This window comes from Nymphaea colorata, chromosome 3 (assembly GCF_008831285.2).
Source record: "Nymphaea colorata isolate Beijing-Zhang1983 chromosome 3, ASM883128v2, whole genome shotgun sequence".
Taxonomy (NCBI): Eukaryota; Viridiplantae; Streptophyta; class Magnoliopsida; order Nymphaeales; family Nymphaeaceae; genus Nymphaea; species Nymphaea colorata.
This window is the reverse complement of record NC_045140.1, coordinates 6148194-6160857: the sequence shown is the minus strand read 5'-3', so window position 1 is coordinate 6160857 and position 12664 is coordinate 6148194. Positions and strand designations below refer to the sequence as shown.

At 39.3% G+C, this 12664-nt stretch overlaps 1 protein-coding gene across 1 annotated transcript; it reads left to right on the top strand.

The window, feature by feature from the left end:
* Window positions 1-980: 980 nt before the first annotated feature.
* On the top strand, window positions 981-5704 carry LOC116251231 (RGG repeats nuclear RNA binding protein A-like). Its single transcript, XM_031625380.2, has 6 exons — window positions 981-1389; window positions 1584-2154; window positions 2893-3004; window positions 3093-3248; window positions 3344-3406; window positions 5238-5704. The coding sequence occupies exons 1-6, from the start codon at window positions 1218-1220 to the stop codon at window positions 5442-5444; spliced, it is 1281 nt and encodes a 426-aa protein (XP_031481240.1). The 5' UTR covers window positions 981-1217; the 3' UTR covers window positions 5445-5704.
* The last annotated feature ends 6960 nt before the right edge of the window (window positions 5705-12664 follow it).

Genomic DNA, 12664 nt, shown 5'->3' with positions numbered 1-12664 from the left:
CCGCCATTTTGATTCTATCTCAATCTACTTTGGATTTATTTTCCAGTCAAATTGATCAACATATTAAATAATTTGATCCGGTTTAACTACATCTAGTTTGGATCTGAACTGAATTTAATTTGGATCTGAGCTGAATTGATAGCTCTCATGATTTGGTGAATAGTTGCTTAATTAAAAATTTAATTAAGTTTTGAGGAGCATAAACATAATTAGTAGACTTGATGGTTTGGAGAAAGTTCAATTTAATTTATATGAACGCCATTTTTTAAAATTGTAAACAATGACCGTCGCTGCCTTTCGAATTCAAAAGAATATTCTTTTAAGTTCGTCTAAATTTCAAAAACTCTGACATTCGGGGGTTAGGCCACCAGCAGATACTCGACACTAGGTCCGATTTAGGCCCGAACTAGAAAAAAGGGCACCGGCCTGCTCCGAAATGTTATCGGGTGGACCCTGTTTTTTAATATATATTTTATTATTTATATATATAATTATTATAATTTTTAATATTTATATAATATTTTATATTATTTTTATAATTTAATCGACTGACTCGAGCTTAAACTGAGCTTGAACCCAATTTCAAGTGTCTGAACCAAGCAACGAGCATCGAGTCAACCCAAGCACAAAGTCTTATCGGGTTGAACCGAGCGGAGCTGAGCCGACCAGATGCTCGGGCTTAACAGGATTCTTCCTCGCCTAATCAGTTGTGAAATTCGATAAAATATTAAAAAGTCATTTTAAAAGGCCAATGAAAAAAAAAAGTAATAAAAATGCAATTCGGGTTATGTAGATGAGAAAGATCCGATCCTTCTTGCGAGGTGGACAAAGGAACCTTTTAATCGAGTCGTCCACTACCTTGCTTAGGAAGTAATATCAACGTCCTCAGGTTTCAAAAGAAAGGAGACGGACGGGGTTTACCCACGGTTAAAGATCTAAACCCGAGTTAGGGTGGGGCTACTATAAAAGCCTGCGCGGGTGGCAACGAGGGTTTCTGATTCTTTGGTTTTTGCCGCTCTCGTCTTCGCACTTCCTCTCTCTTTCTGCGTCTTTCTCTACTGCGATTCCTTTCGCTTGCTCGAGGTCGATGGCGTCGTCCCCTTCGCGGGAATCCCTGCTGGAGGAGTCATGTACGGAGTGAAGCCTCGGCTCCGGAAGAAACCCTAGGAAATTTCCCCCTTCTTCGATCTCTCCTTCGCTCTCTCTGTCTGTTCGACATGGCTCGCGTGGAGAACCCCTTCGCGCTTCTGATAGAAGAAGAGAGCGACGACGTCTCCGTCCTCGTCGCCGCTGTCTCCAGCAAGGCGGCCGCCCTCGAGAAGAAGGCTGCGCCGGCACCGGCCCCTCCCGCCAAGCTTCCCTCCAAGCCGCTTCCTCCTGCCGAGGCTGGTATGGTCTTTCCGCTTTTTAGTTTTCTTTTCACATGGTTATGATGTGGTTTTTGGAATCGAACGGGGTTGGGAGAGTGGGGTCTTAGTATTATCCTTTTGTCTGTTTTTTGAAAGGCTTATTTGGGTTTAGGGTTTTGGTAAGGGTTCGTCGGATTTTTACTGTATGTGAGGAATGGGTTTGATTTGTTTCAGTCAAGGCTGAGAGGGGACGGGGACGGGGCGGACGAGGCCGGGGCTTCGGAAGGGGTGGTGCGGATGCTGGTATTGGCGGGCGGGAGAGTAATGGATACGTCGACGATTGGCGCGGACGCTCTGATGGTTATAAAAGGAATGCTGGTGGTGAATTCGATGGGAAACAGTTTGACGAAGGTGGACGAGGTCGTGGGCGCGGTCGTGGGAGAGGCCGAGGAAGGGGTCGGGGTTTTAATGAGGACCGAGAGTTCGGTGACGAAAATCGTGTTTATGGAAATGAAGGTCGGGAGGACCATGGTCACGGAAATGGAGGATGGGGTGCCGAAAATGAGAGTGGTGATGCTTATGGTGATGTGAATCGTCCATTCAGGAAGGAGAACAGGCCATATGGATATGAAAACAGAGGTTTCGGTGGTGAGAATCGGAACTATCGAAGTGGTGAAAGGCGTCAATATGGTGGTGGTGAGGGAGGTCGTTATGGAAGAAACGATGGATGGAATACAGCTGAACAGAAGCAGAATGAAGGTGATGGAAATAAAGAAACTGTTAACAGCGTTGAGGCCACCGGATGGTAATCTCTTCTTACCTTCGAACTTCTGCTGCTTTCTTTTGTGTACGATGTTTTATTTTCATCTGGGAGGCTGTTGATGACTCCATGCTTTTCTTTTGAATTGTGGTTTCGCCTACCTTTGCTCATAAGTCATATTTGCGTGAGTGCACTAATAATTCTTTTTTTTTGGCGGTAAATTTATGGGTTGCTTCTTTGCTACTTATTTTTTTCATTTAACGTTTATATTTTATTGGTTCTGAATTGGTAGTTGTTGGGATGTGGTAATGTGAGTAATATTCGCCCTCCTCCATCTCTGTTCTTGCTGTTTTCTTTTTTTTCCGAGACTGTCTTTGTTGTGTATGTATTGAGGATAGAATTTTTCTAAGACTCCACGACTGTTCTTATTTGGTTATCTTAGTGGAACTAGTACGCTGAAGTTGAACAGAGAAACTGCTGTAAACCGTGGACATTTAGAAACCTCTTGATTTGAAAGGATGTTTTGCGACTCTAGGCGTTGTACCATTGGATTGGATGTTTTCTGATTCTCAGCGTGTGGTTTACTTGTTATATGACAATGTCAATAAATGAGGTTTCTTTGTATGGAAAGTGTCCTAATAGTGGTTTGAAAGTTATATAAGTAGAGAACAAGTCCATCATGTGTCTGCTTCTGTTAATTGCAAACAGATCTTGTCAGTCTTACTTATTTTGTGGAACAGTACTTTGTTAATTCGATAGGGACATGTTATTTGTCGTTGACAGGGATATTCCAGAGACTGTTGAGGCGCCCAAAGATGTAGAGACTGAAAAGAAAGCTGAACAAGTTGATTCTGAAGATACGACAGAGAAGAAGGCTGCAGAAGAAGAAGATAAGGTAAGTTGCTTTTCTCTCTTTTTATTTTTAAGCTTGATATTTTATTAGAAGAACGGTACCATTAAGTTTGCATGGTCATGCTGCACAGGAAATGACTCTTGATCAATATGAAAAGATGCTTAGTGAGAAGCGGAAGACCTTGCCGACAATGAAAAGTGAAGAGAGAAAAGTTATCCTTGACAAGGACTTTCTGGAAATGCAACTCTTGGAGAAGAAAAAAGATGATGACAATCTGCTCAAGCTGGTGGATTTTTTTCTCCTTCATTACATTGGTGTTTTTAATTTTTTCACTTCTTCAACCACTCTTTTGTTCATTTGTTGTTTACCTTGTGCTTTCAGAGAGCTGATAAAGAGAAGCTTAAGAAGAAAGACAGTTTTGAAAAAGAAGAAAAAGTTCGGAAGGTGCATTCTTTCCCCTTCCAAAAATTGATTGCGGAATTCAACATTCTTGTGGATAGGCTTTTTTCTCTTTAATGATGATTTCGAGAGCCTGTATCTGGTGCATTTTTTATTTGTGCATGCTGCTTTGCTTAATAAATGAAATAACTATATGGATACATATGTTTGTTCTTGAAAGTTCTTATCCTTGTGCTTTAAACTCGAAAGGTGGAAACCAATAGCTTTTTTCCGATTTCTTATGTGGACGAGGTACAAGAGAAAGTATCTCTCTGCATTATACTACACTCTTTTTGGATAAGGATTTTTAGCTCATACCCACCCGACAAAGTTTAGGGCATGACATTTTCATGTTCACACCAGACAATTTGGATATTGATTATGGTGACCGCCTTGTTCTAAATAGGAAAGTGGAATTCAGAACAGATATACTGTTAAACTTGACTGCAGCAATGATGGTTGCTTTAGTCAGTGGAATTAGCAGTTATTGTGAATGGAGAATGCAGACGCTCATCTCTTTTGGCCATTCTCTTCAAAGTTTAAATATTGTCGGAAAAAAAAGGGTTCTTCTCTCAGGTTGGTTTCTAAGATGAGAAAACATCTAATGTGCTCATTGTTGGAGTACCAAATGATTAGAAAATTTAGAACTGTGCCTGGAACTTGGCCAGCTTCAGGTACTTTTTAAATGCTGGCCATGCACCAGAATAATTAGGAAAAGAGCAATCGTCTCGATAAAATTGCACCTTTTTGAAAAAAAAAGTTATGAAATTCTGATCCAATGTATTAATATAAAATTTCTTGGATGTAAGAAATACAGATTGTAGTGATAGTGATCAAAATGGAAAAGAAATCTCACATAAAGGTCTGAACTTAATAAGTGTCACTGAATAATTTGCATTATCTGCTTATGATGCCAAGGCTCTATGAACCTTTTAGAATATAGGAACGCTGTTCTTCTAAGAATCTTTTTCACAACTTTTGCAGTCTGCTTTAGTTTCTTCCTTCTTATGATGTAAAGGCTATACAAACCTTTCAGAATGTATGAAAGCTGTTCTCAGAATATTTTCACAACTTTGCAGCCTGCTCTGATCCCGATTTTGTCAACAGATTTTGATATTTCAAAGGAGCAAACTTATTTTACTCCATTGAGGGTGCCATGACTGTGTCCTAGTCACTGTCACAAACAATGCGAATAATATGCCAAAACAGAGTCAGCGGTATTAAACGTGAAAAAACGTGTCTTTTAAAAAACGCCAGAAAATAAAAAACATGAAAAAAAGTATTATACGCGTTTTTTGCATTTTTTTTGTTTTATTATAATTTTCAAAATTTATTAAATGTTTTAAAAAGTTATCAAGATTTTTGTTTTATTCTCGAGATATACAGCTTTGCTGTATTATACCCGAGAAATGCTTCTTCGTATAATATCCATACGCGTTTCTTGTGACAATGGTCCTAGGATATAACATCAACAACAATGAAGCTTTTTCTGTTCCAGTTATGTATGCGGGTGCTTGTTTTTGATGCTTTTTTCTCCTGGTTTGTGTCAAAAATTTTGTATGGAGTTGGAAAGACACAGGAGAAGTCCCCTCTGAGCTTGTGTATAGTTTAATCCGAGGGAGCCAATAAGAATAGTAGGAAATGCCCAGACTTGACATATCCTTCTGTTCTTTCGTCTTTGACATACAACTGTATTGATGTTGATCACATTAATACTATCGCTGAATGCCAGTTACGAATGCAGCCACTAATTGATGCTGCCATTACAATACTCTGCTATTATTATTTTACAGCTTTAGTAGTTAGGCTTTACAATTAGCTAAGTTATTTTTTGCAGTCAGTGAGCATAAATGAGTTCCTGAAACCGGCTGATGGTGAAAAGTATGTTGGCCCTCCTACACGAGGTCGTGGAGGGCGTGGACGTGGTCGAGGTGAAAGAGGGGGCTTTCGGGGAGGTTTTGGCCAGCGGCCAGCTGGTGCTGATGATGTCCCTGCCCCTTGTATCGAGGATCCTGGTCAGTTCCCACAGCTAGGAGGGATGTGAAAGGATTCGCTTTGATATAGTCAGCAGCAGGTCATGTTTTTTCTGAGGATACAAGGTTCTTGTTTTTGGGCCTTTTTGTTTTGTTTCGTTTCCACCTTTTAATTGGATTATATCATATAGAGAGTCAAGGATGCTGTTTTTCCTCTTATTGTTGTCAAGCTTTAGTCTATTATTGTGCTAAAATCTTTCGCTCTCTCTTTCTCTATGCTATGTATCTCATATAAAGGGTTGGAAATATAAGAACAAAAACTGACAAGTAACTGGCTGCACTTCATTGGACCAGATTGATCGTGGTACCGCTTTTTTTGTTTTTGTTTTTTACCATGTTTCGGTGATTGCCGTGGGCACACTTGGTTTAACCTTGGCTTGTTTCTCGCTGAAAAGCTGCATTTTTTCTCCCCAAACTCAGTATTGCATTGTTACTGTTTTCTGCAGATAAAATAGTTCAAGTATCGTTGGCTTTCTGCTGTGGCTTAGATTCTATTCTGGTTTGGTTATCTTATCTCTTGATTACTGATCTGTCTGGTCGTGCTCGACCTGTATTTTTTTTATTCCGAAGATTAAGGAATTCTTGATCCTACTTGAGAGGCCTCTCTCCTTTCCGTGATAGAAATGGGGTTTTATACTTTTGGGATGGGCATGCAGACAGTACGTTGTCTGAAGCTATGCTTGGTGTTTAGTCATTGTTCTCCCCGCCACCATATTGCCAAGTGCTAGTTATACCTGCAGTCTAACGTCTAAGATCTTTGTTGACACGTTAAAAAAAGTTCTCCGACTTCGAGATTTACTTCTTTCAGTTTCCGTTCTTTCCTCGAACGTTGGTGTGCTAATTCGGTACTGAGAATGTGGATTCGCGCGCCAATTCCCTACTGTTGGTGAACGTTCTTTGGCCCCTACTGTTGGTGAACGTTCTGTGACCCATACGGGGTCTCTGTTTTCAGGTTCGAGATTCTTTGTAGTCTTCTGTGGAGAAGCGCCCGGCCCCTTTCTGGCTCAAGCTTAGCAGGTATTTGGACTTGGAGTTATTGATTTTATCCCATTTGTTTTTTATTTTTAACTTGATCTTCTGATGGGTATGGCATAGCTGATAGAGGGCAGGTGAAAGTTTGGGTCGTCAGTGGGTACTATTTTTTAGAATGCAACGGTACGTGTAATTCTTGGTGAATGGGTGTCTTTGCTTTCTCCTATGTCTTGAAGCAGCCTAACTTTGGAGGTAAAGGGAAGGGAGAAGGATTTTGACTTGAAGGCTACGTCACCGGGTGCGTTTCTTTTGAGCTCGCACCCGCACCCGACGCGTTGCGGGTGCGGGTGCGCTCCAGGTGCGCACCCAATCAGCACCCGACCGATGATGAGCTTGCACTCAAACCGCACCCGGGGTTGGATTTAGTTTCGAGTCAAAACCAAATCCAAACCAAGTTCATCTGCTTGTATGGTTTGAATTTGGATCTGATTTCAAAATGAAATCAAATCCAAAATTCACAAAATCAAATCCACCATTCTCACCCGTCGTGGTTAAATTTAATTTAAGACATCTATAGATATATTATATGTTCTCTTTTCTTTTTAAAAAAAAAAGATACAAGACTAAAGAATGGTGACTTTCATATAAACGATCTGTTTGTCTTTTTTTTCAAACATTTTTTTTATTATTTTTTTCCACTATCATACAATGTATAATTTTAATTGTGTTATTTAATTTTTACGAAAAATTAATAATAATAATAATATTAATATTAATATTAATAAAATATCTTCACCGCACCGTCGCACCTAATTTTTTTGAGATGTGCCGCACCGGCACCCACACCCCGCACTCAGGTGTTACCTTGAAGGTATCTTCTTTGTATAGGGGGAAAGGATCTTTGCTGGTGTGGCCTGACAAAACTCATAATTTTCTTTGTATAGGGGGAAAGGATCTTTGCTGGTGTGGCCTGACAAAACTCATAATTTAAGTAAATATAGAGCCTCGGTATGGTCTGACAATAGTCAGATGATTTGGAAGGATTTTAGGGTGCGTCAACTGTTATTACAAACGTTTTTTTCCAACTTATTTGTCTTTTTGGCATTTAGAGAAGAAACTGTATTGAAGAACAGAAAACCTCTTAGACACGAGTTCTCTAAAGTTGTTTGAATTGTTGTGGAAGTGTGTCAGTCTGGAGCTATTTCAGAATGCTTCGATGCTCAATCTTGTCAGACTGCAAACCAAAAGACCAATGGCCGCTCTAATGGCAGTAGGTTTTTTGCCATCAATTGCTTCTGTAAGGTGACGATTGATTACTGGATGAAAATTGAAATACTATAGAGGGTAAATAGAATGGATTTCCTTTACTCCATCAAAATACACAAAAAGTTTACCTTTATTTTAGGCTCATCCTCTTTGAAAGTTACCAGGATAAATAGCTAGGCCTAGGGCGGACCGGCTTTTTGCCCAGGTAAACGTCACCTGCCCATTAGGGCATGTTGCATTTTACTGTTTCTGCCTCTCATGAAAGCAACAATACCATTTTGATGGGAGGTGAACTCTGTGTGTGTGTGTGTTTCCCCTTCTTTGTGCACCATTTTTTGCCTGAAAAATGTTCCGGTCCATTTTCCGTTTTTGCCAGATGCCTCAATTCAGTAAATCCGAAAACAAGATTCATGCCTTCTTTTTGTTGCTACCACAAAACATCTAACTGGAAGCTGGGAGCAATTGCATAGTACTGAAAAATTAGGCAACTGGAGGGAGTGGAAATGTAAGGCACGAGCCAGTAGGATGAAGATCATCTGTCAGTCTGTTGAGGCTACTTCTGTTGAACGTAGAACTCTCATGCATTGTAGTCGTAAGTGGAAAGAGATGCAAGAATGACAGAAAAACGCAAACAAGCACCCATACTATCTGAAGCTCCAACAAATTAATCCATGCATGATAGAGAAGTTTGATATATGTACCTCGCAATTAAACCACCAGGGTTTGAACATAGGTGTCGGCGTTTTTTTGTTAGTGGAGAAGTTCAATTCCAAGCATCAAGTGAATCAGATTGCTTGCAAAGCACATGTTGTTTCACATGGTAGGAGAAACTGGAAAGCTGCTGCAAGGGCCGGTGGATGGGACTTGACCATAAAAATTTGAGTTGGTTTTTAGGTTAGCAAGTGGCAAACTCTGACCAATTCCCTAACAAGGTGTGAACAACTCATCTGTTTTATAAATTTGTCCAGGATGACAACTTTTCCTCGGGGAGCAACGTTTTGGGCATTTTATGTTATGCAACTAATGTACTATGTCAACTGTAGAACATCATAGTCTTCTTTTGGTGGGCTGCAGGATCCAACATCATTCACTGCTCTTGTTAAAACTCAAAAGGTCTCATATTCGTAAATGGCTTGTATCAAATAAATGAAGCAGAGGAGCATGCTTCAAAATTCAATCTTGGGTGGAAATTTGTGAACTTATCTAGCTACGAAAGCTGCAAGTTGTGCAAATGTAGAGATGGCTGTGAATGTACTGCTTGGAATCCAAGTGCGGGTTGTCCAAGGTCTGTTGTACCTTTACAAACAAAAAAGAAGAAAACAATTTTGTGGATTGGTCAATGCAATTTCATGTTCAATACAGCCCCTGAAGAAGACCTTATCGGGCTTAAAGAAATTTCAAGGCCAATGAGTCAAGATGCATATTGTTGCTTTTGATATGAAGCTATCTCCATCGATTGGCCAATAACAACGATATTTATCTTAATCTATGATCTCATCATTGCCATTGAGGTTTAGCACCAATTTAATTTACAAAGCGTGAAATTTGTGATCTTATCACTTAATTGTTGCGTTTGAATAGTGACATATTCAGATGGCACCTCACTGTGAATCCCCTTCGTTGGTTGAAGTGACCAAAAGGCTGAAAAATAGTTTACCAAGTTCCATAGACAGTTCTCATCTAGTCCAAGAAAGATAGAGCTACAACTACAGTGAAAAGAGCATTAACTGGTCCAAAGATGGAGTCAAACTGTCGGTGCTTCTCTTCTATCTCCTTATTTCTGCATCACCACCATCTTGATTATTGTCTCCACTTCGATAATTGCTTGCCATCATGCAACAGATTTGGTTAGGCTTAGCCTTGATTTATCGTAATACAGTACCTTTCTCATCTTTAAATGAAGGAAAAAGCTCACTAGCTACTCATGTCAAACACTGATCTGGATGAACCATTTATCTCAAAGGAAGCAGTTCATGGCCTGACATTCAATGTTATGTAGAACAATAATCAAGATAGAATGTAATGATAATAATAGAACTTTATAAATTCAAATACGTTGAATTTGATGAAGGTTAATTCGATCTTAGTCTGAACCATTACATCCCTAAATATATTTAACACATATCTACTAATGAGAAAATTTGGCTACAATAGAAAAGCTGTGTGGCTTTTTCTAATCTACTAAGTCAAAGAAGTTCATAGAGGCGATAGAAAAAAACTGAGGGGTTTTTTCCTCTCCTCTTAAAGCAAGGTTTTGTGATCATAGGCGTGATTGTGCAGGAGAGGGCCATGGCCACCAGCCCTCCAATGACCAATAGGGAATAGAAGGGTGAGCGGATGATCATGGAGGCGGAGGCATATCGGTTATCTAACCAAATACTAGTGAGGGAGAGTGAGCACACTAGAACAGAGGGATGTATTGTCTGGCCAAGCACAATACATTTATGTCCCTTAGGTTTAGGCGAGTCTATTTTGTGAAGCTAAGAATGAGCCAAGAATAGGAATAAGTACAAGAATTCATTTATGAGTCCTACATTATTTTCTGTCGATAATTTTGAGACTCATTCAAAATTATGCTGCAAGAGTTCGGCTAAGGAAAAGAAGAAATGGCATTTGGCTGTGGAGGGAAAGGCATTTGAGCCATGGCTGTTGATGAGGATAGCTACTAAGGCCTCCAACTTGTTGAATTGCATGCAACAGGGGTCCTTAAAGAGAATAGAAGTCATCGGAGTTCACAAATGAACACTAGAGACTTGAATGGAGTAGATTGAAAGAGTAAAATGGAAAATACCCCAGTGAGGGCAGAGACCCTCAAAGTTTATTAAATGAAGAAAAGAAAAGAGCTAAAAGGGAGATGGATGGAAAGACTAGCAAGGATACAACTCATCTCAAGCAAAACATAGTTCCACTTCTCCTCCAGTCCTCTGTCTCACTAATCAATTTGCGGTGCTGGAGGATAGGAAGGTGGAAGAGGAAATCTTAATTCGACTAACCTTCTTTCTTGTAGCTAATCGTAGTCAAAAGTAAAAAGGCAATGATGATTATAACCTCTCAGTGGGTAGAAAGAATAGAAGGAGAGCAGCGCGAATCCATAAGGGCTCAAGAGATAGCTTGTGTTTAGGCAGAAACTTTCTAAAAGAGATGACAAATATGGACCAGCAAGAAGATGATTGGGAAGTAGTAGAAAAGAAAAGGTAGAATGGGCATAGTTGGGCCTCCCTAGATCTTCTTCCTCACAATGACCAATGAAGATTCTCACATTCTTACATGGAATGTGATAGGTGCTTTGGGGCAATAGAGGAACCTCATCCTATGATTGATAAAGGGAACCCCATTGTGATATTCTTCTTGGACACTAAAGTTAAAGATAAAGCTGTAAGGTGTATATTAAAAAGACTAGAAGATCTAATTTATGATTTTCAATGCTAAGGTGGTCAATCGTTGAGACAAGACAGGATAGTTTGCTTATGGGCACAAGACAGAGTTCAACCATTCAAGCACTCTCTCATGACATAGGGGCTGTGAGACATTTTTGGAGTAAAAAGCTGAATAAGATTATGAGATCTACATGCATTTATATGCCTACCAACCTCCAGATTAGGTTGAATTGTTTTACAACCCTAGAGAGGGTGGTTAATGCAATGACGGTCCTTACAACTCTAGCAGGTGACTTTAATACTCTAAGGAGGCCCAAGGACAAAACTAGTAAACTCCCAGCCATTCCTTCTTGTCAAGCTTTCAATAAGTTTATTATTGACTACCAAGTTGTGTGAAATCAATGTTCTAAATTATACATGCTCATGGTCAAACCGGAGGCAGCCAAGGAAGTAAATCCTATGCAAATTAGACTGGTATTTTGTCAATCAATAATGGATAGAAAAACCCAATTGGAGAGTGCAAGTAATGTCTATTCCTAGGCCCACAGCCAATCGTAAAGTCATAATCATGATTGTTTAGAAAAGAGATTGCAAGATTGAGAGAAAGTAAAATTTTATTTCGGTCAAGACTTTAAATTACAAAAAGAAGACCTAAAGATACTATCTGAGAGGAAAGGCAGAGACAAGACTATGGTTCAACAATGATATGTACCCTAAATAAGTTGGAAAAGAAGGCTCACAATGTAGAATAAACATTCTTTTGGATTCTTAGATGCAATAATATAGAAGCTATATGCTGAGGTTGAGAGACTCTAATATGGTAGGAAGAGGGGGGATGTAGAGACGTTAGAAAAGGCTATGGAAACTAGAGAAGATCTTGAGAAAGCTTTGTTTCAGGAAGAACTATTGTGGAGAGATAAATCCAAGGTTAGATGGATTAGAGTAGGTGGAAAAAATTTCATTACTTCAAGGTAGCTAAAGATAGGATCCAGGAAAATCACATTGACCTATCACATTGACCTATTTGACATTGACAGGGCTACTGATAATATGATGGAATCCTTTTGAAACTTTTCTATAAGAGGACAAAGTGTCTAGGGAACCTTCTTTTCTTCTAGCATATGTATACATAGATTTAGAACAAAAAAATAGAACTCCTTTGGAACCAGTGTTGCATGAAGGGGTTTCGTTAGAAATCAGAAGCCTTGACATAGATAGTGCAATAGGTCTTAATGGAATCCTAATTACTTTTGTTGGAATATGTGGTAGATGAGATGACTGAGGTAATGAGTAGTTTCTTCGCACTTGTAAACTTGTGCAACACATTTATTATACCAATATTGTACTTATTCCTAAAAAAAGAGAGACTATTAACATGAACCAATTTTATCCAATTGCTCTTTGCAGTATAATTTACAACATAATATCTAAGTTTATGTACTCCACAATGAAGCACATACTGACCAAAATTGCCAACTTTAATCAATGGGCATTACTTAAAGATAGAGTGATTAATGATCTATATATTCTTGCTAATAATACATTAGACTTATTTATCAAGTGCTTGAAGGAAGTGGCTGGGCTTAAACTGGACCTCTCGAAGGCATTCCATAGAG